Source organism: Podarcis tiliguerta, assembly GCF_965153285.1.
Source record: "Podarcis tiliguerta genome assembly, chromosome: 3".
Lineage (NCBI taxonomy): Eukaryota > Metazoa > Chordata > Lepidosauria > Squamata > Lacertidae > Podarcis > Podarcis tiliguerta.
Window position 1 is genome coordinate 44,317,700 of NC_139536.1, and position 15,299 is coordinate 44,332,998.

General features: G+C 40.8%; 1 protein-coding gene across 16 annotated transcripts in view; it reads right to left on the bottom strand.

Moving 5' to 3' along the window:
• RYR2 (ryanodine receptor 2) overlaps positions 1-15,299 on the bottom strand; it is a 243,264-nt gene that overhangs the window by 97,871 nt on the left and 130,094 nt on the right. For all 16 annotated transcript variants that reach the window (XM_083432050.1, XM_083432042.1, XM_083432040.1 and 13 more), the window contains 12 exons: positions 13,745-13,905; positions 12,545-12,704; positions 12,302-12,388; positions 11,590-11,816; positions 9,389-10,178; positions 8,518-8,718; positions 7,556-7,661; positions 5,825-5,968; positions 4,488-4,761; positions 4,031-4,145; positions 2,318-2,450; positions 1,586-1,689 (listed from right to left, as the gene is read on the bottom strand). In XM_083432050.1, the coding sequence (XP_083288176.1) occupies positions 1,586-1,689; positions 2,318-2,450; positions 4,031-4,145; positions 4,488-4,761; positions 5,825-5,968; positions 7,556-7,661; positions 8,518-8,718; positions 9,389-10,178; positions 11,590-11,816; positions 12,302-12,388; positions 12,545-12,704; positions 13,745-13,905 (2,502 nt within the window). The remainder of the gene's footprint in view (positions 1-1,585; positions 1,690-2,317; positions 2,451-4,030; positions 4,146-4,487; positions 4,762-5,824; positions 5,969-7,555; positions 7,662-8,517; positions 8,719-9,388; positions 10,179-11,589; positions 11,817-12,301; positions 12,389-12,544; positions 12,705-13,744; positions 13,906-15,299) is intronic.

A 15,299-nucleotide genomic window follows, 5' to 3' on the forward strand; every position in this document is an offset into this window, starting at 1 on the left:
GACAGTGAAACAAACTTGCTCAGGAGGTTATGGGCATTCCTTCATTGGAGGTTTTTAAGCAGATGGCCATCTGTCATGGATACTTCTATTGAGATTCCTGCATTGTTCTGCCCGGACACTGAGGTTCAGTGCCGAGGGCCTTCTGGCGGTTCCCTCGCTACGAGAAGCCAAGTTACAGGGAACCAGGCAGAGGGCCTTCTCAGTAGTGGCACCCACCCTGTGGAACGCCCTCCCACCAGATGTCAAAAAGAAAAATAACTACCAAACTTTTAGAAGACATCTGAAGGCAGCCCTGTTTAGCGAAGCTTTTAATGTTTAATAGGTTATTGTGTTTTAGTGTTTTAGTGTTTTGTTGAATTATTTCATTGGAATATTATTATTATTATTATTATTATTATTATTGCAGGGGGTTGGACTACATGACCCTCAAGGTCTCTTCCAACTCTACAATTCTATGATCTAGTGAAAAATCTAGACAAACGTGAGACCTTAACGTCATGTGACTGTCTGATAAGCTGCTGGCACAAATTAATGAATGGGGTGCACTTGGGGGGGGGGGAGCATACTGAAGCTCCACTGAATTCAAAGAAATGTAAACATGCCGAACTTCCTTTGAACTTCTCCCAATTATGTAAAATTTGTGCAGCGTTGATTTTTCTCCTGCATCAGTGATCTATTCATTGATTTTCCCAGAGAACACTTCACTTCTCTACTCTTTTAAAGATGATTACCACAAGCTTATTTATTCATGCTGATTATTCACAGATCTGCTTTTCCACTCAGGTCGTGTTCCTCTGTAATTAAACTAAAAATCAAAATCTAGTTTGAAAATGTGTACGTACCTCCACACATTTAAAATAGGGTCATGTAAGATAGCTGCTGATCAAGAAACAGCAACTCAGAGATGGAAATAGATTTCCACATAGATCCTGTAGGATGGGGCCACATCCTGCAGCACTATGAATACCCAGGTCCAAATTTTTACTAGTCAATGGCTGTTAGTCATGGCAGCTATTTTTTAGCTCTGGTATCAGAGGCATTTGAAGACACAAGTAGTAGAAGAATGTTCATGAACTACTTGTGGGCTTCCTAAAGGCATCTGGTTGGTCACTGTAGGAACAGGAAGCTGGACCAAGCAGGCTTTTGCTCTGATCCTGTGGGACTCTTCCAAAGCAGATCAATGTCATTAACCGTTTCTGAGTGAATCTTGGGATCACAGAATCATGCTGCTGTTGATGACAGTCAGTTGTTCAGTTGCTGGGAGGTAGAGAGGGTTGCAAGTCTTATAGGAGATTATAATCCTATGGTAAGCAACATGGATGTGGAAATCTTATGACAGGGAAGGGTATCTGAGAGAGTCTTCAGATTTTGGATTCCAACTCCCATCAGCCCCAGCAAGCAGCACCAATGGTCTGGGATAATGAGAACTGCAGACCTGCAACATTTGGATGCTGATAGGTTCTGTACCCTTGTGCTGTGGCATTTCGATGGCTACTACTGTATTTCATTAGTAAACAGATGCTTACAAAGATATGCAAGATACATATGTATAAAAATATAGTTAGCTATTCAGAAGCTGGTTTACCTTTTCTAGATCAGGTTCCCGCAAAGCTAGTGCAAGCTCATTATTATCCATTACAGATGCTGCTGCAACATCCAAAGGAGTCGATCCACGCATAGAAGGGGATGCTGTTTAGAGAACATTTCAGAAATGTTTAATGTATATAATAGGTGTGCCATACGTCCGGAACTTCCCAGACATGTCTGGAATACTGCATTCGTCAGCAGTGTCCAGATGGAAATTGCCCAAATGTCTGGGAAAATCTGGACAGCACTTTTCTTTTCGCTCAACAACTTTGGGCAAACTCAACAACTTTTCTGCCCGGATTTCCACTGTTTGAAATATGGCAACCCTAGTATGTAAAATGTAAAGAAGTAGCATGGCTTACAAATAAATATCACAACTAAGCAAAATTACTACCCAAAGGACACAGGTTCCATGTTATAGGTAAGGTTCTTAATTTTTAAAATGAACCTATGTACTTTTTGTTCAGTCAATGTCATTACAATTTTTAATATAATTTAGTAACAGTATCATAAAAAACACTTTGCTTCACACGTCCAGTATAGAAAAATCTGTTCTGGGCAGGCTGTTCTGTACAACTACTGTGGTAGTGAATGCAAAGCGACTCACTAACATGCTGGGGCTTTGAACAAAGGTGCAATCCACAACCTGTGGACTCCAAAGACTTCTTAGAGAACAATAGAATATATGGGTTGTGAATTGAAGGGACAGAAGACTCTTTAGAATACTTACCAAGCCCCACACTGCTGTTTTCCAAAAGATAGCTAAGATGATCAAACATAGCCTTTTGATTCTGCCTGCTGATGCGGCAAAAATAACATAGAAAACGACAGCAATTTGCCACCATCTTAGGAAAGGTGATTTCCTAGACAAACAATACTATGTTAGAAAAATCGAACAGTTTGTAAAAAACAAAAACAAAAAAACCTCTGCATTTTAATATTTTTAATGTGTTTTGTGAATTTTTGCAGCTGCCAAAAATTCCTTATTTTACAAAACATGGTCCTGCAAGTTATTTCTTCTGCGTATCTTCCAAACAGGCATTTGGAACACTACACATTTCTGATCTATTCGCAAGTGGAGGCCGTCTGCAGAAATCAAAATGCAACAAAAATAATTTAGCTTAATTTAGCTTTAATTTAAATCCATGAGTTCATCTTAAGTTCCCTTCAAATTAATATTTTGAGGATCACTTTATACCAGGGGTAGGCAACCTAAGGCCCGTGGGCCGGATGCGGCCCAGTTGCCTTCTCAATTCAGCCTGTGGACGGTCCAGGAATCAGCATGTTTTTACATGAATAGAATGTGTGCTTTTATTTAAAATGCATCTCTGGGTTATTTGTGGAGCATAGGAATTCGTTCATTCCCCCCCCCCACAAATATAGTCCAGCCCACCACATGGTCTGAGGGACGGTGAACCGGCCCACAGCTGAAAAAGGTTGCTGACCCCTGCTAGATACTAACACACTTAAAGCTCTTTCTATCTTCTTTGTCTTTGAATTTCATATGCAGTCAGGATTAAACCAATACCTAGGAACTTTTCTGTATCAGTAAGAAAATATAGCACCACACTCATTTTTACATTTAATTAAAATTTAATTAGACACAGAACCACAACGAATAGTTTTTATATCTTTATAGCAAAAAGGGGCATGGTGTTTTTTTCCAAGTAAATTCTTAAGGGCGGTATCCAATGCACATGGGGGAAGAGAAAGAGGCCGATACAGAGGAGGATGCTTTCAGCCTTCCTCTCCATTCACCAATTTCTGCTTCCAAAACATACCAAGCTAAGGAGAATCATGTGCTCACTACCTGGTAGAGCAAAGAAATGAAGGTATAAATTGAGATACGTATCTTGAATATGGATGCTGCCTATTTACAATGGATTTCCTTCCAGTCTGGAAGGGGGTCACATTCCATTAAAAGAATGTAGCCCAGATACTGCATCCGCACTTGGATGCATGTTGAATTTAGGATTGGGGCTCCAATTCTAGGAACTGATATGCATCTCGAAGCTACCAGCATGAGTTTGACCAAACTGCAGGAGGCAGTGGAAGACAGGAGTGCCTGGCGTGCTCTGGTCCATGGGGTCATGAAGAGTCGGTTATGACTAAACAACAATAAATGCATCTAGGAGCCTGATTCATCATATGTATCTCCTTCATTGGAACTGGATTTTGGCCCTTAATGAAAGTTAAGCTGCTAACTATAAGCTGTGTACCCACTCTACCTTTAAAGCACCTTCAAAGCACATTTTGTTCCCCTCCACGAATTCTGGGCACTGTGGTTTGCTAAGAGTTTCTGGGAATTGTAGCTCTGTGAGAGGTAAACTACAGTGCTCAGAAATCTGTGAGGGAAAGAATGTGGTTCAAATGTGCTTTAAAGGCATAGTGTGTACACAGTCTATATCTGGCATTACAGTCAATATTTAAAATGTCTTCTTACCTTTGACTCTCCTCCTCCAAGTACGTTCACCATTACCTCCATCACAGTCTCATGCATACCCAACGCTCTCATAAGATTAGGATGTTGGTAAAAAACTTTGTTGTTCATTATATCTCTATGATGAAAAAAATCAAATATTCAAAAATTTACCAACCACTTTGAAATAATAAATAAGAATACAATAATAATTGTTTTAACTATTGTCCTTTAGTACCGTGTCATATAAGAGAAAGAATTTTAGGAGGGCATACTCTGCAAAAATTATGCAGGCTGCCACTCTGCATTCAGTGATAGATAGAAGCTGCATGAAATCACTATGGTGGTGGCTTGTCTTTTCGCATTCAAAATGTATGAATATCTTCAAAATAAACAGAAGCTCATGAGAGTCATTTCCCCCTATAACTGATTAGACCTAGGATTAATCAAACAAATTAAGAGAAAAGAAAAAGGGTTTTACCCTAATCCACGAATCATAAGCTTCTCTTCTTCCTTGCCCATTCTGACACTGAGGAGAGACCGGATCTGACCAAGAGAAGCAAGTAAGCTGATTGTATCTTCCACAGATACGCCATTTATAGTGTATGTCTTTGGCAAGGCTCGAACCAGACCACCAACTCCATCATATTGGCGATGTAGCAAAACGAACATGGCCCTCACCAACTCTGGGTCTTCTATGACTGATTCTTGAGCCCATCGTACCATGGTCTCTGAGATCAGCTGTTGGAGAGTTGCTAAATGTAGAAAGCATTAAGACAAATATATAGCAATGCTTTTTCACCTTCAGCTCCAGCGAGTTAAGTGTATAATATGCTATACGTATTAGAACTAGAAATTTAGAAAAATGCCTTTATTGAATATTCTTACTAAATCAATAATACATAGTTCAGCTTATTAAAAGGTAATGGAAAGACAAAAGTGACATTGGATTTTAAAGTATTACTATCATATTCATCTACTAAAACTTTCATAAATCATTTGCCAAAAAAAAATCTTTTTTTAATTTATGGAAACGTATCATTGAAGTTTTTTTTAAAAAAACCACATTCAACAGCAAGAAGGTAATTCCCCATTTATAATCGAAAGCTGTGAATAATTTCTGGTTTGAATAAAATTATTTGTTGAAAGCGAAACAATCAATGGGTAGAGCAATCCTATACTTCGGTTACAATGCATAAACATCACCATTACACTGGCAAAATTGCAACTATATCTGATGTATTATTCTCAGTCCGGGGGGAAACATATGCAGCTTGAAAAAATGCTAATGCTGTGAGCATGTCAGATACATTACTAGCATTCTTTGGAATGCTGCCAGACCCTATGTCAATATCACACAGAGGGACACAATATCACACAGCCTGGGCAGAACAAACCAGCGTCATTTCTTTCACATTGCCAACATACAAGAAACACAGAGAACCAGGCAGCATCACAGGGAAGGGGAATTCATGGCACTATTTTGTAAAGCAGGCACAGACACATACAAACGCTTTCAGGAATACACTTCTTTTTCTGCCCAGCCCTATGCCACAATGGAAGAAAGACGCATAAACAGGCACAAATATGCAAACAGGCTCAGGAAGCTTCTAGCTCACATTCACATGGGGAAATTCCCTCCCCCCTTTCCCAGTAGCCATCATTCATTGAAAAAAGGACGGTAGTTTTTGTGTTCACGGAAACTTGTACAGAAAAAGAGGTTATGGTTGGATTCAGACAAACATATCAGACTCTGCTTGATGCAATTAAATCATCATGGGGTTTTTTTTTATGATATCCACATGCTACTCTACTTACATGGCTTTTTAGCATCATCATCAATGGGCTTCTCAGCTTGTTTCTTTTTCAAGTGTGTGACTCTTTCCACAAGATATAGCAGGCGACCTTTAAGAGTTAAATCACTATTTCCATCCAGAATTCCATCTTCATCTAACTGAATTCCTAGGTGTAAAAATTCAAATGTTTATTAGATATCTAGAAGTCAAAAAGATACTCTCTTTGTGGGGGGCCTAAAGAAGGCTGCCCGCCCTCCACGCCCCCCCCCCCACTTTTACTCTGGGTGGGTGGTCCATCTTGAAAGCTAAAAGGAAACCATGATTTTTATCTACAGTGCATCAGAACCAAACTTCCAGCATATTATCTCAGCGGCAGAACGTAAGCTCAGGTCGCCCAGAGTGTGTGCACAGAGCGCATTCCCAAGTGGGTCAGGGCACAGAGAGAGCTCGCTGTGGTGTGCCTCACAAACCACACCTGGAGTGCATATGCCGCAGCCTCTGTCCACCCCCAGGTCAAGCTTCACCCAAGGATAGAGCTGCCATGGCTGGCTGCCTTGCATGCTGCACATGCACATCACAGCCCAACAATTGCCACCAACTCCTCTCTCTCCACTCCCAGCTCAGGCATGACCTGGGAATGGAGTTGTGGCTGGTGGCATTGGGCGCAAGGAAGCTATCTGTCTTTGCAGCTCCCTCGTGAACCCGAGCCAGGCTCCAATAAGAGAGCCTGTGTGTGGGCTCCTGGTTGCACCCCCTTAAAAGACACGCCTGGGCCATGGCCCCCACAGCTCCCCCTCTCACTACGCCAGTGTACAGTGGTACCTCAGTTTACAAACTTAATCCGTTCCAGAAGTCCGTTCTTAAACCGAAACCATTCTTAAACTGAGGTGCACTTTCCCTAATGAGGCTTCCCGCCGCCAGTGCCCTTTCACCTTTCAGATTCCGTTTTTAGACTGAGGTAAAGTTCGCAAACTGGGACACTACTGCCGGCTTTGCAGAGTTCATAAACCGAATTGTTCGTAAACAGGGCTGTTCTTAAACCGAGGTACCACTGTATGTAGAAAAAATAAAAATAGCCACTGCCACCGTGGCTGCTGAGAAGACCAAGGAAAGGGGAAGGGTACTCAGGCAACAGCGGTGTCCCCGCAAACATCACCAGTGACATAGGCCACATGATTTGCCCCAACATGCCACATGGTGCCAGGTCTGCTCAGTTCTGCAAAAAACTTTACTATTAATGACCTACAAATCAAGCCACAATTTTGCTTCAAACAGTAATGCAACCATTACAAGGCAAAAACCTGAGCACTCTGATTTTTACTATCCTGTCATGATTGTCAGTTACTCATTTGCAGTGTTGCATAGCTTCTACATTGGTTCTTTTACATGCCTGAAAACATGTACTTTAGTAGCCCAAGTTCAATGAATCAAGACTACAGCTTGCCACTATCATGGAAGCTGTATTTTCCACACAACCTATGCAATTTTTTACACTTCAAATGGCAGCCAATATGATATCTGTGGGCCCAAACCTTATAATGATCTACCTGTCCATGTGTCAACACAACACTATTAAAATGAGGTTGCTTGCTTAGGAGGAAACTGGGAAACAGGAAGACTGATGCAGACCCAAAGGCTTTGTAATTTCTCTAATATATCTTTGAGTTTTCTAATAAAATTGATGAAATTATTTTATTTGTTTAAGCAAATAAAACAAGAATAAGTATAAGAACAAGAAAAAGTTAAGATTTACCACAGTGTGCCATCAAATCTTCATGAAAATCCAAGAGGTGATCCCTTATTTCTTCAGGACAAGGGCAATCATTTTTATCATCCTTAAAATTCAGCAGCATATTAATCTTTTAAAAAACATACAAATTAATAATTACATTTCAGATATGTTTACAAGGTTATGTATAAGATAGGAGGAAACATTTTACTATAAAACTGATACATTCCAATAGCAGATTAATATTCCCTATCTTCTTTGATAAGAAGTCCCTGCTCTAAGCTAATCTTTGGGGTGGAGGGAAGAGGGGAGGAATCCCTGTTTCACAAGCAGACGTCCTTTAGACTCTTTAAAGGTAAAGGTAAAGAAACCCCTGACAAATAAGTCCAGTTGTGAACGACTCTGGGGCTGCAGCACTTACGTTGCTTTACAGGTCGAGGGAGCTGGCGTTTGTCCGCTTCCACAGACAGTTTTTCCAGATCATGTGGCCAGCATGACTAAGCCACTTCTGGTGAAACCAGAGCAGCGCACGGAAACGCCATTTACCTTCCCACCTGAGCGGTACTCATTTATCTACTTGAACTGCATGCTTTTGAACTGCTAGGTTGGCAGGAGCTAGGACTGAACAATGGGAGCTCACCCCACTGTGGGGATTCAAACCGCCAACCTTTCAATCGGCAAGCCCAAGCGGCACAGTGGTTTAACCCACAGCACCACCCTTAGACTCTTTAGCCATGACAATTAAATGGAACCTTGATGTATGGAGACAATATATTTCAATATCTGGTGCTAGCTGAAGGTCATCACCTGCTTTAGAGCACCTAGCATCTGGCCATTTGCTGGAAATACCAAAACAATTCTTCTGTTATTATAGCTACCAAAAATCTGATGATGTATTGTTCAGGAAAAGCAGTATGCAATGCAAATTGATTCTAACCTTGAACAAAACTTGAATATAAGAAGCTGCCTCCTATTTTATGTTATACCTGTTCCTGTGGTGGAGACCGAAACTCCTTTGTTTTCTTGGCTGTCAGTGCTGCAGACATATTTAATGCCTGCATAACCTCATTGTATCGGAAACGCTGATTCTCTTGAAGTTTTAATACAAAATCATCTGAAAATGCTACAATGGCTTCTATCCGATGGCGTATCTGACAGTCACAAAGGTACTGAAGTAAATGACACATCTGAAAAAGAATGAACAAGGGGGAAAAGTTACAAAACACAAACTATTAAAATTCAACCAAGTTTTTTTTTAAGAGTTAGATGTATGCAAATGACGGGCAACCTCATGGCAAACAACACTCTTTTCTTTCAGTAGTGGTAATACGTAAGTTTATCCACATCACTCTTATTTTTCTAATTCTCTTTTTGAGTTGTGATATTTGTGGGTTAGCCCCACACTTTCTAACACAACCCAAACACCTTTTTGTTTTTGGGATTTTTCTAAGTCTTTGATTTCAAGTTTTCATTATCTCTCGTTCTGAATACTAAAAAAAGTCTACCCTCTTGCCTTCACATATCTTAGCACAAACCTTTAATTTCTGCTTTGAATCATTCTGTTCATATAAATTTGTTTGCTTGTTTGTGTGTGTGAAGTACTTTCCTCCATGGATTGCCTTCAATCCAGAAGGTAAGAGACTCAGGCCTAGGGGACAAAAGTAGTCCTCCGGGCTTCTCTACTTAGCCCTCTGGACTATCCTCAGGCCTCACCTCTTACCAGTGCCTTTGCCTCAATGGTAGATGTCCTTGAAGTGATAATGCCCCTTGCTTGCCTGGATGGAGGATGGAGAAATGTGGATGGGTGAAAAAAATAGCCATAGCAGATGTCATTACGATGGATTATTTCATGATTACCTGCAATTTCACTGGCTCAGGAAGTTTCATTTGAAGGAGTCCTTCTTCTGGGACCTTCTCTCCTCCTGTCTCCAAATTTAGTCCATCTGCAATTAATTCTTTTTTTGCTATTACTCGAGTCTCATCTTCATGGACTGAGTCTTCCTTAAAAACACTAGGTTCAATCAGCTGCAAGATATGCTTCAGGTCTCCATTATGGAAGATCCCCATTATGAGAAGAGTGTAAAAAAGCTTGATCAAAGGAACAAAGAGAAACTCTGTAGTCCCACCTACTGGATCTCTGACATGGAGGCTGCCCTCTTGAACTGCCTCCGTCAGCATCTCTATGGTTTTAGTCTTCAATATTTCCAGAGGAAATTCAGGACTGTACTGATAACACTCATTGTTGATTCTTACAAAACTGGGAGAGGAAAACTGCATTCTGGGCCGTAGGGAAGTGCTGAGTCCTATGCCAGGTAGGCCATGCTTTTTGTTTTCATCAGGGAACAAAGTAATGCTCTTAGTCTCATCTGTCATGGGAACAATAAATTCATTGTTCATCATCAGCCTTGCAGTAGCGTAAGTATTAAGGTGAATGTCAATTAGAAGATCATAATAGCCGGCACGTAGCAAGCCCGGCATATACTTGTTCTCAATTGCATAAAGAAGCTGAGACTCATCCACATGGCTGCACATGGCATGCGCTACTCGATTATTCCCAAGAGCACAAACAGCTGAGTACAGTCTGAGAGTATGGTAGTGGAATTTCAACAATTCTTCTTGTTCTGACAATTCTAAAATGTCTATAGACCTGTGGAAAAGAAAGTTTAATAATAACTTCACTATCTAGGAAAAGTGAAATGTTATTTTTTATAAAAATCACTGAGAACGGGTCAACCCGCATGAGTATGAAAATGGTTGCTTAAGTGAAATTAAAATATACTACTGTTAGAAATGCTTATATATTTTTGTTGCAGCTCCTACTTGTATTAAGTAGGAGCTGCAACAAAAATATGTAAGTATTTTTTACCCTGATCTTCAGCCAAAAAACAGTTTTCAGAGTGGTGCACAAAGAACAGTAATAAGGTGGTCCCCATCATGCTGCTCAACATATCAATATGACCAATGAAACAATGGGGATCAACTTCATTCCCTCCATCAATTATGGTGTTTTGAAGTTGCTTCTCCCTTTGGCTGGCTCCCTTAGATAACTCTCCGCATGGCTCAGAATGCTGATGGACAGATTCAAGTTCTGCCAGTTGATGGTGACAGCAGCTGAAGCTAAACAAAGGCTTCTGAAGGACTGCAGAAGTGTTTGTCCTAAGGAAGTGACAGAACATGGTGCTGCTCCTAATGAGTTGAGGGGGTGAGAACTGCTGGCTGTTTTGGATCCACCCACCAAGCGTCTAGCAATGACTAGAAATCACAGCGAGGAAGAAGAACACCATATTAAAAATTTAAGAAACCCAATGTAGTCTGCAGGCAAATCACCACAATTTAAATGATACTAGGATGTTATGCCCCTGTTCCTCAGGAAGACCATCACAGCAAGGGAAAAGCTAACCTGCTCCTATCCCATCCTATCCCATCAAGCAGAGGAGGAGCAATTGCAAGGAGCTTTCCCCCACTCTCCCTGCCACACTGCTCCAAATTCCAGTTGCTCTGAGACTTCAGAACTAATGAGAAGAGTATTCTAGTCCCATTCATTAGCCTGAGGATCATGGCCCATATGGCTGTCTGTGTGTATTTATGAGGTGCAGTGGGGAGTGTATTACTGTATTCAGAATATTTTGATTGAAAGGGGAAAACCTCAAAGGGTTGCGTCTAATTATGTCTGTCCATTGATGGAAGACACTTTGATCCACTGGAGGCTTTCAACAGCAGAACAGGGAGGAAGGCAATTTTCACTGATCCCCCCTCCCATAACCTCCTGCACTCCAAATCCCACCATATCTGGTCAAGAGGGTTGGGGGATGCTTTGGGACAGCATGAGGATGTGGGTGATACAGTGATGGTGTAAATCAGCAAATATCACCTCCCTCCCTGATCTATTGATGTAAGTCTTCGCTAGATCAAAGATCCTTGGTCAGTGGAGAGGCACCACTGGATACATCCCAAAATTAATAAAAGACAGAAACATAAAACTCCGGAAATTTGATTTGTAATAGCATGAATGTCACCATAACATTCCACCTTGATTTATAAATGCAAACAAGGAATACCTGTTTTCCTCTGGGATGTGAAGTGACATGAACTGCAAAGGCTCCAGGCACTGTACTGACCAGCCTTGACGTTCACTGATCCGTGATATGTCAACTTTCAGAAAGTGGTTTGGTACTCTACTCCAAAGCACATGTGTCAGAAACTGAACATGCAGACGGGGAGGGCACTGGGGGACTGGGTTTTTGTGCTCACTTTTGAACAGGCCAGCTGACAATGGCATTACATTCTGGAAAGAGCAAGGCAGAGTTGCAAAAATTAAGACTCCAGCAGATGGCAAAGTACAAAGCAAACATTATGCATGACGAGTCTACAGCCCGCCCCCCTTCTGACTGTGGGCAAAAGGCTTGTGGTTCGTTTGGTTTCCTGGGAGGAAATATACAGCTTTCATGTGAAGACTGACAACATTTATGGGTCCCATGTTTTTGTTTTTATCTTATTATGGAAAGACTATTGAATACACTGTTTCTTAGTAGCACCCTCCAGAAAAGTCAAGGTTTGGGCATAAAGCTACCTAATGATTGAAAGGGAACTGGAAAAATAATCCCCCTCCTCCACGTAGTAATTTTAGGCTTCTGTGAGTAAGTAGGAAGAGAGACCTCTCAACACTATGTGATACTGTTTCGAAGGTTTATGAACTCAAAGAAAAACCCCAATAGTACAAACATTCTAAATTCAACAACACAGCGCAGGAACAAATGGTTTTAAAATTACCTTTATTCTTCCCAATTCAAATTGGAAAACATTGGGGCTTGTGGCTTGTGCAAATACTGCAGGAAATAATTTAGTGCTTGGTTCAACCTAAATCATGAACAAACAGAAATGCATTATAATTCAAGATGATAATTTCTGGGAATGGAAATTTATTTTCCATGAATACTCCAAATTATTATTATTATTATTATAGATCAGTCTAGTTGTCTGTTCTTGAACAAATGGCAACCTAAGAAGAATTACCTGATAATAGGTGCTTAGCTCTTTGCCATTAGCTGTGAAGGACAGGACACCAGTTGCAGCATCAACCGAACAGCCAATCTCGAGCCCATTGTTATTGCGTCCTTGCCCGGGACTCATGCTCTCACCAGCGCATACCATATAGCAGTTGCTGCGTTTGATGCTGTATTTCAAAAGATGAGCAGCATATGAGATACTGTGGAAGCTGAATGTTGCAAACCAAGATCTCAAACACCATTGGGCTCCAGTGTACACATGGGCACCTGCATGCATAGGGGCTACATTATTCTAACTATGCACTTATGTCCTACTAGAATCATTAGGAATTCACACACCCTTCACTTTCAAGGGCTTGTATCCAATGTCCTAGTTCAGATCATAATTCCAGGCTTCATAAACCATGATTAATGAAGCTGGGAAGCAGTGCTGAGACCAAGGACTCCTCTCTCTCCCTGTGTGCCACTTGTGTGCTTCATTTCTTGCTGGTATTAAACCAAACTTCCCTGTTATGTTGAAAGTGGGGAACTCTAGCTTAATGTCAGCCAATAAGATAGCCTAATAAACCCAGATATTATCTAGGGTTGTTAATTAATATTAAGCTAGAGCTCCCTGTTCAGACATAATGAGGAACTCATTGGCTTAGCCTAAGTCAGAAATGAAGGGCTGAAGCAGCACAGAAGGGGAAGGTGAGGGGATGAATGACTGGTCCCAATGTCTGTTCCCAGCTTTTATGAAGCCTGAAATGATCATTCAAACTGAACGGCTCTCTATAAATGTGGAGTAATAGCACAGAGCTACATTTAATGTTCTTTAACTACAAAAACAGCAGTCAGTATTTTTCACTACTTAAACAGAGAAAGGGTTCTGCAATTTACGTTCCAAAGGCTACTGAGTGTATTTAGATCACAGTGTGCATTGGATTGAAAAAAATTAAAAACATAAAGCTTCACAAAGCCCTTTATGGAAACAAAATAAAATACATGTCTTCATATCTTCCTCAGGAATAAACTAGACAAAAGGGCAACAGAATGCATTTTTTAAAAGACGATATATTTGGCAAGTGTTTATATATAATTTTGAAACATACAAACAAAAATAGAAACATTACGAATCAATAAAGCATCCTTAGTCTTATAATGTAATCACTATGATGCACAAGTTTTGATATCACATAATTCCAATCTAAAGAGAAACAAAACCAACCTCTCATGAACTTTCCCTTTTTCATCTCCTAGGGTTACAGTAACAGTACGGACTCTATCCAAATCAAAGCTTGTGTCATACTGATGGAAGTCAGATGTAATCCAGCCCACCCAGACATTAGCAGGTTCTTGTCCAGGAAAGATACGCACAGAATAATAATACTGTCAAGAAATTTTAAAAGACCGTTTTGAGTGAAAACTTCCTTCTTGCATAAAAATCCATAGCTGATTCATAATTAGGAATTAAACAAAACCTATCTTGTGTTTTCAATTTCATTTTGTCCCCAAACAGCCCCTTCTTTGACCTACTGGTCAGTACAAATTTTTAAACATTCATCTTTGTAAACTGGTTGAATGGCATGGTCCTGCAATGTTTTTTGTAATATAAATTAATTCCATGTCCTGCACGGGATATTACTAGTAGCACTGGCCAATGTGCTTCAACTGCGAAAATACACCATTAAATAACTTCAATGTAGTTGCTATGTGACAGCAGATTGACTTTAAATATCCATATTGTGTTATTTATAGACACCATTGACAAATATGGTGATGAAAGCATTATAAAAGCTATTGACAATTATTATAGTAAAAGCATCTGTACAAAACTGGGTAATTAACAGCTTTGAAATTAACACTGATAATTTGGTAAGATAAGCATTGTACTTGACAAAAAAATCTGTGTGTATATTAGGGAGAGAATGTGAGGAGGACATAATGATGGAAACCCACACCAGATTTGATTAAAACAGGTCTCAAATTTATTGGCTGCAGATTCCAGACCTTTTGGTGTTGCATGGGTAGCCTAATCCTGCCAAGCCAATTGGTGGGGAAGGAAAGAAGGCTGCTTTAAGACAGCTGATAATATAAGCCACTCTCTCTGCTTGCCATCACCAACCTGGTAGTGTGGATAGCTATGAGCCCCTACTTCTAAGACTGCTTAAGGGCACCTCACTGGATCCATCAGGGAACTCACCCCTTGGTTGTGGTGCTGTCCAGTGACTACAAACTAGAGTCAGCTAGTTATCAACACTATAATAGCACTATAATATTCTGGGCCAAAAGGTTAAGGGAAACATAGCCTTGGGATCAGTTCTCAACCAGAGACTCAGATAAACTGCTTCTCAGCTTAGCTGTTGGCTAAAGGTAAAGGTAAAGGGACCCCTGACCATTAGGTCCAGTTGTAGCTGACTCTGGGGTTGCGGCACTCATCTCCCTTTATTGGCCGAGGGAGCCGGCGTACAGCTTCCAGGTCATGTGGCCAGCAGGACTAAGCCGCTTCTGGCGAACCAGAGCATTTAACGGAAACACCGTTTACCTTCCCACTGGAGCGGTACCTATTTATCTACTTTCACTTTGATGTGCTTTTGAACTGCTAGGTTGGCAGGAGCAGGGACAGAGCAATGGGAGCTCACCCCGTTGCAGGAATTCGAACCGCCGACCTTCTGATCGGCAAGTCCTAGGCTCTGTGGTTTAACCCACAGCACCACCCGTGTTCCAGCTGTTGGCTATCATCTGACAAATGAAGGACAACCGCAGAACATCAAGTAGCACTG